This window comes from Sceloporus occidentalis, unplaced genomic scaffold, assembly GCF_023333645.1.
Source record: "Sceloporus occidentalis isolate IW3139 unplaced genomic scaffold, rSceOcc1.0.p SCAF_8, whole genome shotgun sequence".
NCBI classification, from domain to species: domain Eukaryota; kingdom Metazoa; phylum Chordata; class Lepidosauria; order Squamata; family Phrynosomatidae; genus Sceloporus; species Sceloporus occidentalis.
The window spans coordinates 13,698,690-13,711,760 of NW_028316988.1; the positions used below are offsets into that span (position 1 = coordinate 13,698,690).

General features: G+C 44.9%; 1 protein-coding gene across 1 annotated transcript in view; it reads left to right on the forward strand.

Moving 5' to 3' along the window:
- Positions 1 to 1,050: 1,050 nt before the first annotated feature.
- The window catches only part of LOC149308000 (uncharacterized), an 85,251-nt gene continuing 73,230 nt past the window's right edge, over positions 1,051 to 13,071 (forward strand). Inside the window, exons 1-6 of the mRNA XM_089536841.1 lie at positions 1,051 to 1,074; positions 2,072 to 2,125; positions 3,655 to 3,708; positions 8,120 to 8,173; positions 8,773 to 8,826; positions 12,523 to 12,576. Coding sequence (XP_089392967.1) covers positions 1,051 to 1,074; positions 2,072 to 2,125; positions 3,655 to 3,708; positions 8,120 to 8,173; positions 8,773 to 8,826; positions 12,523 to 12,576 — 294 coding nt within the window. The remainder of the gene's footprint in view (positions 1,075 to 2,071; positions 2,126 to 3,654; positions 3,709 to 8,119; positions 8,174 to 8,772; positions 8,827 to 12,522; positions 12,577 to 13,071) is intronic.

Below are 13,071 nucleotides of genomic sequence, written 5' to 3' on the forward strand. Positions count from 1 at the left end.
AATGGTTTGGGAATTGGTCTATGATGCTGGAGACCTGGGTTCGATTCCCTGTTCAGCCATAACCCTATAAGTCAGAAAAACCTATGGATGCTGGCCATGAAAGCTTTTGACTTCACATTCAACTCTGAACAAATCTTGCCAAGAAAACCATATCGTAGAGTCGCCATATGTCAGAAATAACTTGGAGGCACACAACACATACACACACACAAACATATATTTATTTTTTGGGGTGGATGGGTGCAGCAAGACGTTCAAAAAACAGCCAGACAACTGAGATGAGAGAGGATTAATCTCAACTACCTGGCCCATTTGCAAGAACTGAGGGCATGTTGTTGCATTTCCCCAGCCTATAACCCCAAATCCTCCATTTTTCCTGCATTTACACCTGCTCCCTTGCAAAGGCTGTGGCCGGTTTTAGAAGGGAGGTCTACTTTTGGTCAAAGCACTGGGTTTTTCCAAAGCTCTTGAGAAATCCGGCCGCCTTCCAAGCATTCTTGTGTCTTCTGGTCTCTCTCATTCCCTCTCCCTTCGTACGAAAGCGGGGGAAAGAAACCATCACTCACAATGCGCTACTTGCTCATAAATCCTCCAGGAGACACCTTAGTTTATTCTGGGCCTTGATGCTGCTGCCAAAGAGAGCAAAGAGGGAGGGGAATGCAAGCAGATAATGAAGAGCTCCAGTAGTTTTCTGGACAATTGGATGCGGCCGGTCCAGCTGGAAACCCTGAATCTGAAGAATGTTGCCGTTTGACCTTGGCATCCTTTAACCCTCGGAAACTAGCCTCGAAGGGTTTTCCCCTCTGCCCTCCACCCCTGTCTGAATAAACAGCCCAGAGATTGCATCACTTGGACATGGGGTTTAGTCTCTAGCAAGGAAAACCCGCAAGAGGGGCATTTCTAAGTTTGCATTTCTTTGTAGGATTTTAAAAGGTGTTGTCTGGAGTTCTATTTGGGGACAGAAGGAACTTTTCATTTTAGGGGGCAGAATTATGATTGAAAGGTTGGGGCCAGTGCCCTCATTTTGACTTCTCTTTAGCTGCATCCGCCATGGAACCCAATGGGCGATCCTGGGCAAGTCGCACTCTCTCAGCCTCAGAGGATGACAACGGCAAACCTCCTCTTGCCAAGAAAACCCCATGATAGAGTTGCCTTAGGGTCATCCTAAGTCAGAAATGACTTGAAGGCACACAATAACACCAAAGTACCTGATGTGTACATGATGTGCCTTCACGTTGCCTGTTGACCTATGGCGACCCCAAGAATTTCATACGGTTTTCTTAGGCAAGGAATACTCAGAAATAGTTTTCCCAGTTCCTTCCTCTGAAATAAAGCCTATAGCACCTGGGATTCCTTGGAGCTCTCCCATCCAAGGATTAATCAGGGCTGACCCTACTTGGCTGCCAAAATCAGATCTGATGCCTTCAAGATATGTGCCTTCAAGTTGCCTGTTGACTTATGGTGACCCCCAAGAATTTCATAGGGTTTTCTAAGTCCAAGGAGTACTCAGAGGTGGTTTTCCCAGCTCCTTCCTCTGAAATAAAGCCTGCAGCACCTGGGATTCATTGGAGGTCTCCCATCCAAGTCCTAAACAGGGCTGAACCTGCTTAACTTACATGACCAGACAGGATCTGATGCCTTCATGATGTCTGTATGCACCTTCCAATTGACTTATGGTCACCCTAAGAATTTCATAGGGTTTTCTTAGGCAAGGAATACTCAGAGGTGGTTTCTCCAGTTCCTTCCTCTGAAATAAAGCCTATAGTACCTGGGATTTGTTGGAGGTCCCTCATCCAAGGACTAACTAGGGCTGACCCTGATCAGCTTCCAAGATTAGATGGGATCTGGTGCCTTCAGGGCTCAATGCCAAATCCCGGGATGCAGCCATGGTAGTTTAAGTGGGATCAAATGGCTCTCGCTTCGTAGTGTGAAAGGCAGCTTGCTGTGGTCCAACAGGGTTTATCTCTTGCAGATTGCATCTCGCTTGCCTCCTCGCCCTGGAGGACATCTGCTCATGGTTGTTTGGAGTAATCCGAAGCTCAATGTCTGCCTCCTTTCTTTCTTTTTATAGGGTCCCCCAGGTCTTCCCGGTTTACCAGGACCACCTGGCAAGCGAGGCCCACGGGTGAGTAGAAGAAAATATGATGGGGAAGGGAGGGTGGTTATTCAGTAGCTGGGAAGGGAGAAAGGGCAGAAGGGAAGAATAGTAGAAAGAACGAAAGAAAGAAAAGAAGGGAAGTGCAACTTGCGTTAATGGAATTCAACGTTTATTGTCGATGTTTGCAAGAGGATGCCTTGTGTCTCATTCTGGCTCCTTGCTCATTCTCCTACCATCGACAGAGAAAGTCTTGGATTCCAAACATGATATGGGAGGAAGCGGGGCACCCAGCTTTTGTACATAGACTGGGTGCATCTACACAGTACAGTTAATGCAATTTGAAACCGCTTTAACCGCCATGGCTCAATGGGACTGTGGTAGCTTGGTGAGATATCCAGCCTACTCTGGTGTCACAGCCAACTACAAATCCCAGAACTCCATAGCATGGAGCCAGGGCAGTTAAAGCAGTCTCAACTAGATATCTGGACCATTGCTGACTCCCTGGATTTGGGAAGGAGCTTTTCTTTGGTCATGTCCATCCCACATTTTGCGGCACATTTGTCGTCCTTTGCAGTTAGGACATCTGGTTACCCTGCAAAGCAGTAAAAGGAACACACACACATAGGGATTACTCCTTGTTTAGTTTCCAAAGGCCTTGCATCAACAAACTTTTTTTTTTTGGTATTGCAGAAAGGGGAATCTCAGAGGCGAGGTTTTTTTCCTTGCAGCTCCTGGTGTTGTTGTGATGGCCTCTTTTTCCTTGGCCAGGGCTCGATATCTCTGGGTTTTTCCAAAGAAGTGGCTTCTTTCCAAACCTTTGCTTCATAGGAATGGCATCTCACCCAGATTTCGTGCCCCTGCCACCTTTGGGAACTCCTTTCTTTTCCCCCCCGCTTCCCATGTTTCAGAGAAGACATTGCGGGGATTGTTTGCTGCCATTGACGGCTTGCTTGGTCCTTGCATATAGCTGGAAATACACATTTTCCATGGAATTTGATGGATGGCATGAATGGGGAGGTTATGTTTCTGGCCTTGCTTGTTTTATTCAAGAAGAAGGGTATAAAGCAGTGGGAGGGTAGGCGGGTGAGGGTTTTGCTCTCCAAATGAAACCCCCCCTTTGCAATTTTCCTTTAGGCCCGAAATTTCTGACATTGCAAAGAGTGAGACTTTGAAAATAAATCACACTTAAAGCTCTTTCTATTTGCGGGGTTTGCCTTCCCTTGCTCATTTTTCCTGCCCCTTTCTCATTGGATTCCTAAACTGTATTTCTAAATGACATAGCCAGGGGTAGCCTTGTTGGCTATGTAGCAAAGTACAGTAATATCCCAAATCCACAAGACAGGGATACCTTTGTTGGACAGCTGCAGCAACTTCGGACTTCAGTTGAACATTTGTAAATGCAAAATCCACAAAACAGGGATACTTTTATTGGCCAATAAGTATAAACATAAGTCATCTAATGAAGTGGACTGAGTGCATGAAGTGAAATTGGATTTAACAAGACTTTTTGTTGTTTTCTGGACAATTTTGACCTTATCTTTGTTTCCCAACCCCAGGGTCCACCTGGTCCTCATGGGAATCCCGGACGGCCTGGACCACCTGGATCTAAGGTAAGGAAGAGGTGCAAATATGTACAGTAGACCTTATGGAAGTCACACTCTCTCAGCCTCAGGGGAAGGCCATGGCAAACCTCCTCTGAACCAGTCTTGCCAAGAAAACCCCATGATGGTTTGCCTTGGGGTCACCATAAGTTGGAAAGGACTTAAAGGTGCACAACACAGCAGCCAAATTAGAAACAGTTTAGGAACGATTTTAAGAAAAGGTAAGTTCCTTTTTTGCATGGAGTTTTCCCCCTTCTCCCATGTGTCTCCAAAACCCTTCGTATTCTGAAACAACGGGGGGGAAATCCCTAAACTGGCCCATTGCCGGAGTCTGATGAAGAATTAGGCACTGGAGATGTGTTGGCGGAAAACAGCTGTTCTGAATTTAAAAGCCCTGTTGTAGTCTGGGAGGGAAAAAAAGCAAAGTCATAAAAACCACGAAAACCCCCAACCCACTTACATTATAGCCTTTTGTATTTAGTTTCTTGCAGATGAGTTCCAGATTGTGCCTCTTTGTGTATGTTTTAACAAAAGAACCCCCCGCCTTCTATTTTATAAGTTGCTGTCAAAAGCTTTAAAACATTCGCTGCTGGCCTTATAAAGTCCACCTGGGTTCCTTCAAAAACCGAGATGTTTCTCGGAGTGAGTGTTAACCAGCTTGTTGTTGGGGATTATGTCGACTTGAAGGCACACAACCACAACAATGGTCATAAGATACTCTCTGCTTTGTACAATCTGCCCTTTAAAACACATATGCACAAATTGGCATTCTTAACTCAGATGGCTTGCAAAAGGTAAATGGTGCAAATTAATCTTTTCATTGCACAAGGAGGTGGATGGACAGGTGATGAGGAGCAAATACACTTAGGATCTGCTGAATTAACAAGCTGTTGATAGAAGCAAGATGCTTCAGTGGTTCGGTGAAAACATTTGTTCAATTAGATTTGACAGAGAGCGAGAGGGGTGTGGTGCCCATCAGATGTTTGCTTCTAGATTTTTGAAGTTCTCCAGAACATCAAATCAACGTCCAACATTGAGACTTTACATGCATTTGAGAACACATGTGGAATGGTTGCACCAGGCACACAACTTTGGGGACTGCTTTTTTCCCTTTTCTCTTGGGATTTCTTGTGTGTTTCTTACAACCCCTTGAACTGTTTTGTCAGTTCTGAAGTTCTCCAGCACCTCAAATCAACATGCAACATTGAGGTTTTGCATGCATTTGAAAGCACATGCGGAATGGTTGCACCAGGCCACAGGCTTTTTGTTGTTGTTGTTCCTTTGGGGGTGTGTGTAGAGTTTCTTGTGCATTTCTTACAACCCCTTGGACTGTTTGTTGGTGGGGTGGAGTGAGAGGTCAACCCCTTTGCTGTGATCTTGGACCTCTGCATTGTGCGCCTGTCAAGTTGCTGTTTGCCCCTCTGTCACTTGGTAGATTGCCTTTGTTGCCTTTGGCAACCCAGAGTGACTTCATGTCCGGTTGGTGAAGCTCCTCTGATCTTTATCCAGCCTCCTCCTAATTTGACAGCAACATCTGTTTGGTTTGGAGATGGCCTTCCTGCCTCATTAGTTGGCCAGAGAGGGAAAGATCTCCTTCCAGGTGACCTCTGCAGGACTCCCCTCATCCGTTGGGTGGAGGTCTCTCCGTGGCTTCAGAAGAAACGACGGCGGAAATGAAACCTATTACAACCCTCTTGCCGACAGACAGCCTTCAATGTTTCCTGTCCTTTTGGGTTGGCCTGCATTTTTGATAAGGATGGAGAGAGGTTTTGCTTCCGTTGGGATCCTGGGCTTTGGCAGCTGGATGTTTTGATGTTTTAAACCTGGCTCAGTGTTGGGATGATGTGCAAGATGCTTCCAGTTGCTTCTGTGCCTTCTTTTTTCCTTTATGAAGTGAACGGAAAGGCATTCCGAAAGTACTCTCAGCCTTCTGTATCCACGGATTCAACCATCCACAGCTTGAAAATATTCAAAGCAAATATAAATGCCAATAAGCCTACCTTGATTTTGGCATTTTATATAAGAGACACCATTTCACTATGCCATTGTATTCGATGGGACTTGAGCATCTGTGGATTTTGGTATCCATGGGGGGTCCTGGAACTGAACCCCAGTGGATACCAAGGGCTCAATGTAAAATATCTATTTATACATTTATACATTTATTGTCTCTCAACCCTCTCAAAATTCCTATGCATCAGTGAAGCTCACAAGATGACCATGAGTTACTTTAGCTACTGCTTCTTCCAGAATCTTCAAGCCAGTGTGGCTATGTTGACTAGAAGGTTTTCAGGGAGCTGTAGTCCAAGAAAAGTAACTTTTTCAAACTTGGGCTTGGCCATGACTCCATGCTCATCTCCAGCACCTGAAATGGCTTCTTGATCCTGAATCTTGGAGAACTCAGCCTTGAGTGGATCAATGCATTTAAGGTGCTTTGTTCCTTCCAGCATCTTTCTTTTGAGCCCCGGGGCCACCATGGATGTGACTTTTATTTTACAGAAATGCTTCATGGTGTTTTGGAGGAACAACTCCTGTTCATCCTTAAATCAGTTGTTCTTTCCTTGCAAGGGGAAAGGGTAACCAAGGGCTGATAATCCTCTGCTCCTCCCCAGACAACCCTTGAGTTTTCAGGGCATTTCCTTGCCACTCCCTGCACTAAAAAGGAGCCGGCAATTTGCTCCCAGGGCCTGCACCAAAGATGCCATGGAAAGGAACTCCAGCTATGATAACAGCTGCATGCAAAGCGGAATTATCTGCATGACTTCATTTACCGTTTGGCAAAAGCCGGTTAGTCTTCATTCAGAATCTGGGCAGTGACATCTGTACTGAATCAGTGGCCGCCCCTCGCTCTGCAGTCTTGCTCCAAAGAAAATCCATCCCAGATCTACTCTTGGCCCAGATTGGTGTGTGTGGATGTGTTTTAGGGGGCAGGGGAGTATGTACTGAGAAAAATAATAACAATAATAGGAAGAGATTGTGGGAATTGGAAGGAAATTTGAAACCGAAGTGACAGTGCACCGAAGCTAATAGGAACCGCTGCTCATCCAGCTGTTCTCTCCCTCCAATGCACTACTGGGAAAACAGTGATTAACTTGAAAAGAAGAATGGTTTCTGATTTATGTGATTGTTGTTGCTGTGTGCCTTCAAGTCCTTTTGATTTATGGCAACCCTATTGCTGGTTTTTCCAAGGTTGCCCAAAAGGTTTCCGTGGCCGGATGCGGATTCGAACCCTGATCTCCCCTAACCTAGACTTTGGGCAAGTCACACACTCTCAGCCTCAGGGGAAGGTTGCCAAGAAAACCCCAGGATAGGTTCACCTTAGGGTCACCATAAGTCGGAAATGACTCGAAGGCACACAAGAGAAACAATGATGGTTTTTTATAATTAATATAAGTAATTCCAGTTCATCCAATTCTTATCTAATGACATCCATGGCATTAGAATATGGAAGCCTCAGCCACATGCCTTCAAAACTGAGGAAGGAGCTCTTGAGGAGAAACGGAGAAGAATTTGACACCAGCTCTCCACATACAGAGGGACTCTTCCACTTGGATGGCTGGAGAGCTCTTAGTGCTGGGGACTATAAAATATGATTTACAGTGGCAGATGTTCTCCAACCCAGAGTTTTTAAAACCCAAACATCCAACCCCTCCGGAGAGCTTCAGATGCAGCTTTTGTAACAGTGGGATCTCTGTCATAGAGACCAGAGCCAAAGAAAAGGGGGACATTCCCACTTCTGGGTTGTCTTTAATATGTCTGGAGTTTTCTCTGAGCCTTTCCGTCTGGGTAGAAACTATACCACTCTGCTCTGCGTGGCATACAGTGGGATGTAATGAATATTCAGATTTATCCATGGGGTGCAACACCTATGAATATTCAGATTTATCCATACATGTACAACACCTATAGGAGGCAAAGGCAACCCTCCCCTGAACAAATCTTGTCAAGAAAACCCCATGGTAGGGAACTCTAGGGTAACCATAACTCATAAGTGACTTGAAGACATACAACAACCACCACCACCACAACAACACCCCACATATGTGTCTTGGTCAATCAGCTGAAAGCTAGAGGTCTATCTAGGAAATTGTCTGGTTTTACTAATGTTGTTGTGTGCCTTCAAGTTGTTTCCAACTTATGGCGACCCCAAGGCTTCATGGAGTTTTCTTGGCTAGTTTTGTTCAGAGGAAGTTTGCCACTGCCTTTCCCTGAGGCTGAGAAAGTGTGACTTACTCAAGGTGCACCTAGTGGGTTTCATGGCTGAGCTGGGAATTGAACCCTGGTCTCCAGAGTTGTAAGCCAACACTCAAAGCACCACGCCATGCTGGCTCTTAGGTTTTTCCCATGTGCTTACTGACATCTACTCAATAAATTATAGCTTTTGTTGGAAGGTCACCTAAGTTTTCCTTCTCTGTTTCAGGGCCAAAAAGGTGATCCAGGTTTGTCACCTGGAAAAGCATGGAACGGACAGAAGGTAAGCCTGCCTTTGTTATTGCTTGAGTACCAGTGGTCTCTGAACCTCTACTCACCAGCTTGCGAGAAGCAAGTAAAGTAGGCACTTCTGGCATGCAGCTCCTCTATGGCTGATGGAGCCATTGAATCATGGAGTTGGAAGGGACCTCATGGGTCATCAAGTCCAACTTCTTGCTCAATGTAAAATCTCCAGCTAAAGCATCCCCAGAAGGTAGCTCTCCTCTCCAGCCTCTTTTTGGAGACATCCAAAAAAGGAGACCCAACCATCTCTCTAGGCCAGTAGTTCCCAAACTTTAGTCCTCCAGATGCTTTGGACTTCTGTTCCCAGGATTCTTGATTGCTGGCCAAGCTGGTTGGGGCTTCTGGGAGCTGAAGTCCAAAACACCTAGAGGAACAGAGCTGGGGAACCATTGCTCTGAGCCAGTGCTTCCCAACTTTTGGGCCTCTAGGTGTTTTGGACTTCAGGTCCCAAAAGCCACAGCCAACTTGACCAATAGTCAGCTATTAAAGAAACTGAAATCCAAAACATCTGGAGCACTAAAGAAGGCCAGACAAGTCCACCCTCCCCCCCAACTTACATTTTTTACCTTCTTGTTCCAGGGCCATGTGGGTTTACCTGGGTTGAGTGGGCTTCCTGGACCATCGGGCAGAAAGGTAAGTGCACTTTATGCTTGAGTTTGGTCAAGAATAAATGAGATTTGTCAATATGGGAACTTCTCATAAGAGGAACCTCTGGTGCAGCAATGGCGTCTCTAGTCTGCACTATTCCTGACTGTAATTGGCTTCCCTGACTCACATGTTAATCCAAGGCTGCATCTGCACTGCAAAAGTAATGCACTTTCAGATCACTTTAACTGCCATGGCTCAGTGATATGGAATTCTGGGAAGTGTAGTTTTGTGAGACGTTTAGCCTTCTCCGTCAGAGAGCTCAACAAATTACAGATCCCCAAATTCCATAGCATTGAGCCATGGCAGCTAAAGCGGTGTCAAACTGGATTATTTCTGCAATGCAGATACAGCCCAACAAGTTCCACCAAAAAAAGGTGGAAAGAGGGAGAGGTTGCCAAACAGATCCTTTAAATGGAAGCTGTATTTTATTAGGTTCCTAATTAAAAAAAAAAAGCGGGGAGAGAAAGCTGTTGGAAAATATTTTTTTGGAGAGAGGCAAAAAAGATCCTCTGTTGGCACAGCCCCACTGAAAACACCTTGAGCTGAACATACAAGCGTCTCTGTTTGCCTGCATGTTTTTAGGGAAATGGCCAAATAATCCTGGAAGCCGGTTGACTGAATGCAAGGCAGAATTAGAAAAAGTAATCTGCCACAGAGGGGCAAAGGAGAAAATAGGACTTAAATGGCTGATAGACAATGGTTATGAAGTTAAATAGTCTTAGGGGAAGTTTGGGGAGAACTATGGTGAGGTACAGCAGTCAGATGGCAAGTCTGGAAAGAAGTATTATGGGTCGGTATGGAAAGATGATTAAAACATATTTAAAAATGGTTGAAAAATTGGCTTCTTGAGTTTTGAGAAACCCTGATGCGGAGAGTCATGCTCAAAATGGAGGATGTTTTGAAATTCCTCCTGGACAGAAGGCAGGAATAGAGGACACATGTCAGGAAAGGAGGACGCTGGCATTTTCTTTCTGCTACCTCAATGATGTTTTCCTTGGATCTTTCAATTTCTTAACTTTTCTGAGTTAGAGCCACTTTTTAAAAAGCTTATATGTGCATGGAAGAAGCCACATGCTCTTGTTTTGTGCCATAGTTCACACCAAAAGGTATGTCCGCCGCATGGTTTCCCAAGGCATCGGTCCCACCGGCGGTTTGGCTGTTCCCATTTTGGGTTTTACCCCACAATCCTTGTCCGTCCTTTTGCAAAGTATATGAAACAGCTGACCAAACAAGTAGGGAGACCTTTTTAAATGTTTCAGACGGGGAGGGCAATTCGTGGTTTTGGCTGAGCAGCCGTTCTCAGTATGGCTGTCGGACCAGAGTTTTCCAGAAACCGTTCTTCCCATGTGCCTGAACTTTGGTGGTTTGGGGGGGGGGGTCTGCATGGACGCATGAACCAGCACATGAGCCAGCTTTGGAAAATCTTAAGGTAAAAAACCCAGCATGGATGTTTCATCTGGTAAAAATTAATCGCAACTCCTGTAGCTCATGGAGTACATGCTCAGCGAACAAGACACCTCCCTGAAGTTCATTTGGTCCTCCACATCCACCGATTCAATGAAAATATTCCAAAAATATATAAATTCCAAAAAAAGCAAACCTTGATTTTAGTCATTTTATATAAAGGACACCATTTTACTTCCAATGTATATAATGGGACTTGAGCATCCACAAATTTTGGTATCTACAAGGGGGTCCTGAAACCAAACCCCAGCGGATACCAAGGGTCCACTGTACAAGATTTGGCACAATGCATGAGATGGAAGTCATGCCTCCTGATGTGTTGAACTACAACCCCCATCATCCCTAACCAGCATGGACTTCCAGTTTCTGCCCTGAAGAAGCATAGGCGTTGCTTGTTGACCATCGGCTGTAAAAGTAACAAATTTGTTGGCCAACTGGTTTGAGACGCTGTTGTCAATTAGTGTTGGATTGCTTTGCTTTGCACAGAAAATGGCCGTAGTCTGGTTACGTAAAACAAAGAACAGACATTGGAGGAAGAAAGACAGATCAACGGTCTCAGTGAAGAAGAGCGAGAAAGCCACAGCCAACATCAGGATCCTGGCCAATTTGAAGGCAATGCCAAAGAGCCAGTTGTGGTTGCAGTAATGGCACAGTTGGCTAGGAAAAACCAGGCCAGATGGTTTTGTGGCTTTGTGGGCCTCCTTGGATCGTCTGATGGCTCCTCATAGAGCTGAAGGACCCAGATTGTCTTCTTGAAGGGTTGCCGACATCTGATACTCTCTGAAGCACGCAATATATGCTCGGCTATGGCTTTTTTTTGCTGCCTCTGATCCTGTTGAGGCGCTGTCAGAAATGTAAAGTACTTTTTTGGATCTCAAGCAGGAGCTGGAATGCTTTCAGCTCCCCATTAAAGGAGGCTTGCATTGGGGTGGTTGCCGTTCGTGCTTGGCAGGCGCACAGGACTCCGTTGCCTTCGTCACCGTTGCGTTCTCCCTTTCCTGCAAAAGCATGTCAGCCTGTCACTTTGACTCTAATGGGTTGAATTGGGATGGCTGCTGTCTCTGGGGATGGGCAAAGTGTGACGCCAGAGTTGTATGGGGACCCACAAGGATGCTTTTGTGGTCCTTGGCTTTGCAGTCTCTCCAGACTGCTCTTTCTCTTACAAAGATGTAGGAGAAGGAAGGATGGAGGATTAATTGTCTCACCTGAAACCTTCTGCAGCAGAGATCCCCAAACTTTGGTTCTCTAGATATTTTGGACATTAGCTCCCATAATTGCTAACTGTTGGGCAAGCTGGCTGGGGCTTCTGGGAGCTGAAGTCCAAAAGCCTTTAGGACCAAAGTTTAGGAATCGCTGATCTACAGGTTTAGTTTCCCTTATCAGAAAATCCAAAATATTCCCAAACCCCAAAACTTGTTTTCATGAGTGGCCGATGTAGCGGCACCTTTGTTTTCCGATGGTTCAGTATCTACAGATTCTGTTTCATGCACAAAATTGTTTTAAAATAATTGTATATAATTACCTTCAGCTACGTGTGTGTATATATACTGTATATATAGAGAGACATACATATATACGCACACCTGGTGTATATATTCATATATACCTTTATATAAATATAAATGAATTTTCTGTTTAGAATTGGGAGCCATTTCTAAGATATCTCTTTATGTACATATTTGCAACTACAGCTGTTCCAGAATCCAAAATAATCTGAAACCCAAAGCACCTCTGGTCCCAAGCATAGTCTGCTTTGGGAACATTGTATTTTTGCTAGTGTTTTGGAAACACTTTAACAACAACAACAACTCATTAACTTGTATTTTAATTATTTTGAACAGGGTCAAAAAGGATATCCAGGCCCATCCGGTCATCCTGGAGACCAGGCGAGTCATTTTTATTTTATTTTTTGCTTTGTTGTGACCTTTTATGAGAGTGTCCTGTGGCTAGGGATGGGGAAATATAATCAAATATGATCAAAATATATTTTAAAACGATCACAGTTGTGTTTCTTAAGTGCTGGGAAACCCTGACAAGGAGACTCCTGGACTTTTCAGTTTGGGACTCTATGCAAAATTTGCAGAGAAAACACCATTCCTTGTGCAAAAGCTATTTCTGTGCAGAGATATTGTTAATGATGAATGCAATGTGATTATTGCAATGGCTTGTTTGTGCTCAATTCTGACCCTGACCCTGAATTTTCTGTTTTCTGGACAGGGCGAACGGGGACCCGATGGAAACCCAGGTGCCAAAGGTTATCCTGGCAGGCAGGTGCAGTAAATCTTTCTGTGCTGTGCACAGCATTGGGATGGGAAGGGGGGAAACGCAGGTAGAGGACAACCTCCGTGCCCCACAATTGCAACCTTTGCTGGTTTGCAATCTTCACCGCCTTCATTCTCTGCACCAAGAATACTTAGCCTTTCAGGGAAATGGGTACTAGCTTAGCTTTTCCTTTGTGTGCATGGTGCAATGATAAATTCTGAGGCAGAGGCACACTTCATAAAAATTCCCATAGATGAACTTCATGGCATGCTTTTAGAAAAAGAAAGAGAGGCAGGTGGCTATAACTGGGGAATTCCAATAACAAAACAGTGCTCCTAGCAGATTTCATCTCTAAAAAGAGCAGGCTTTTTGCAAAGCAAATGGATCTTAATGAACCAAAACTCCAAGTGCATTCGGTGCACTCTGCTCAAGCAACATCCCATTGCACAAGTGGATGCCCTTTTTCTTGGATCATATAGTGACAGTGAAAGAAAGAAAAAAGAT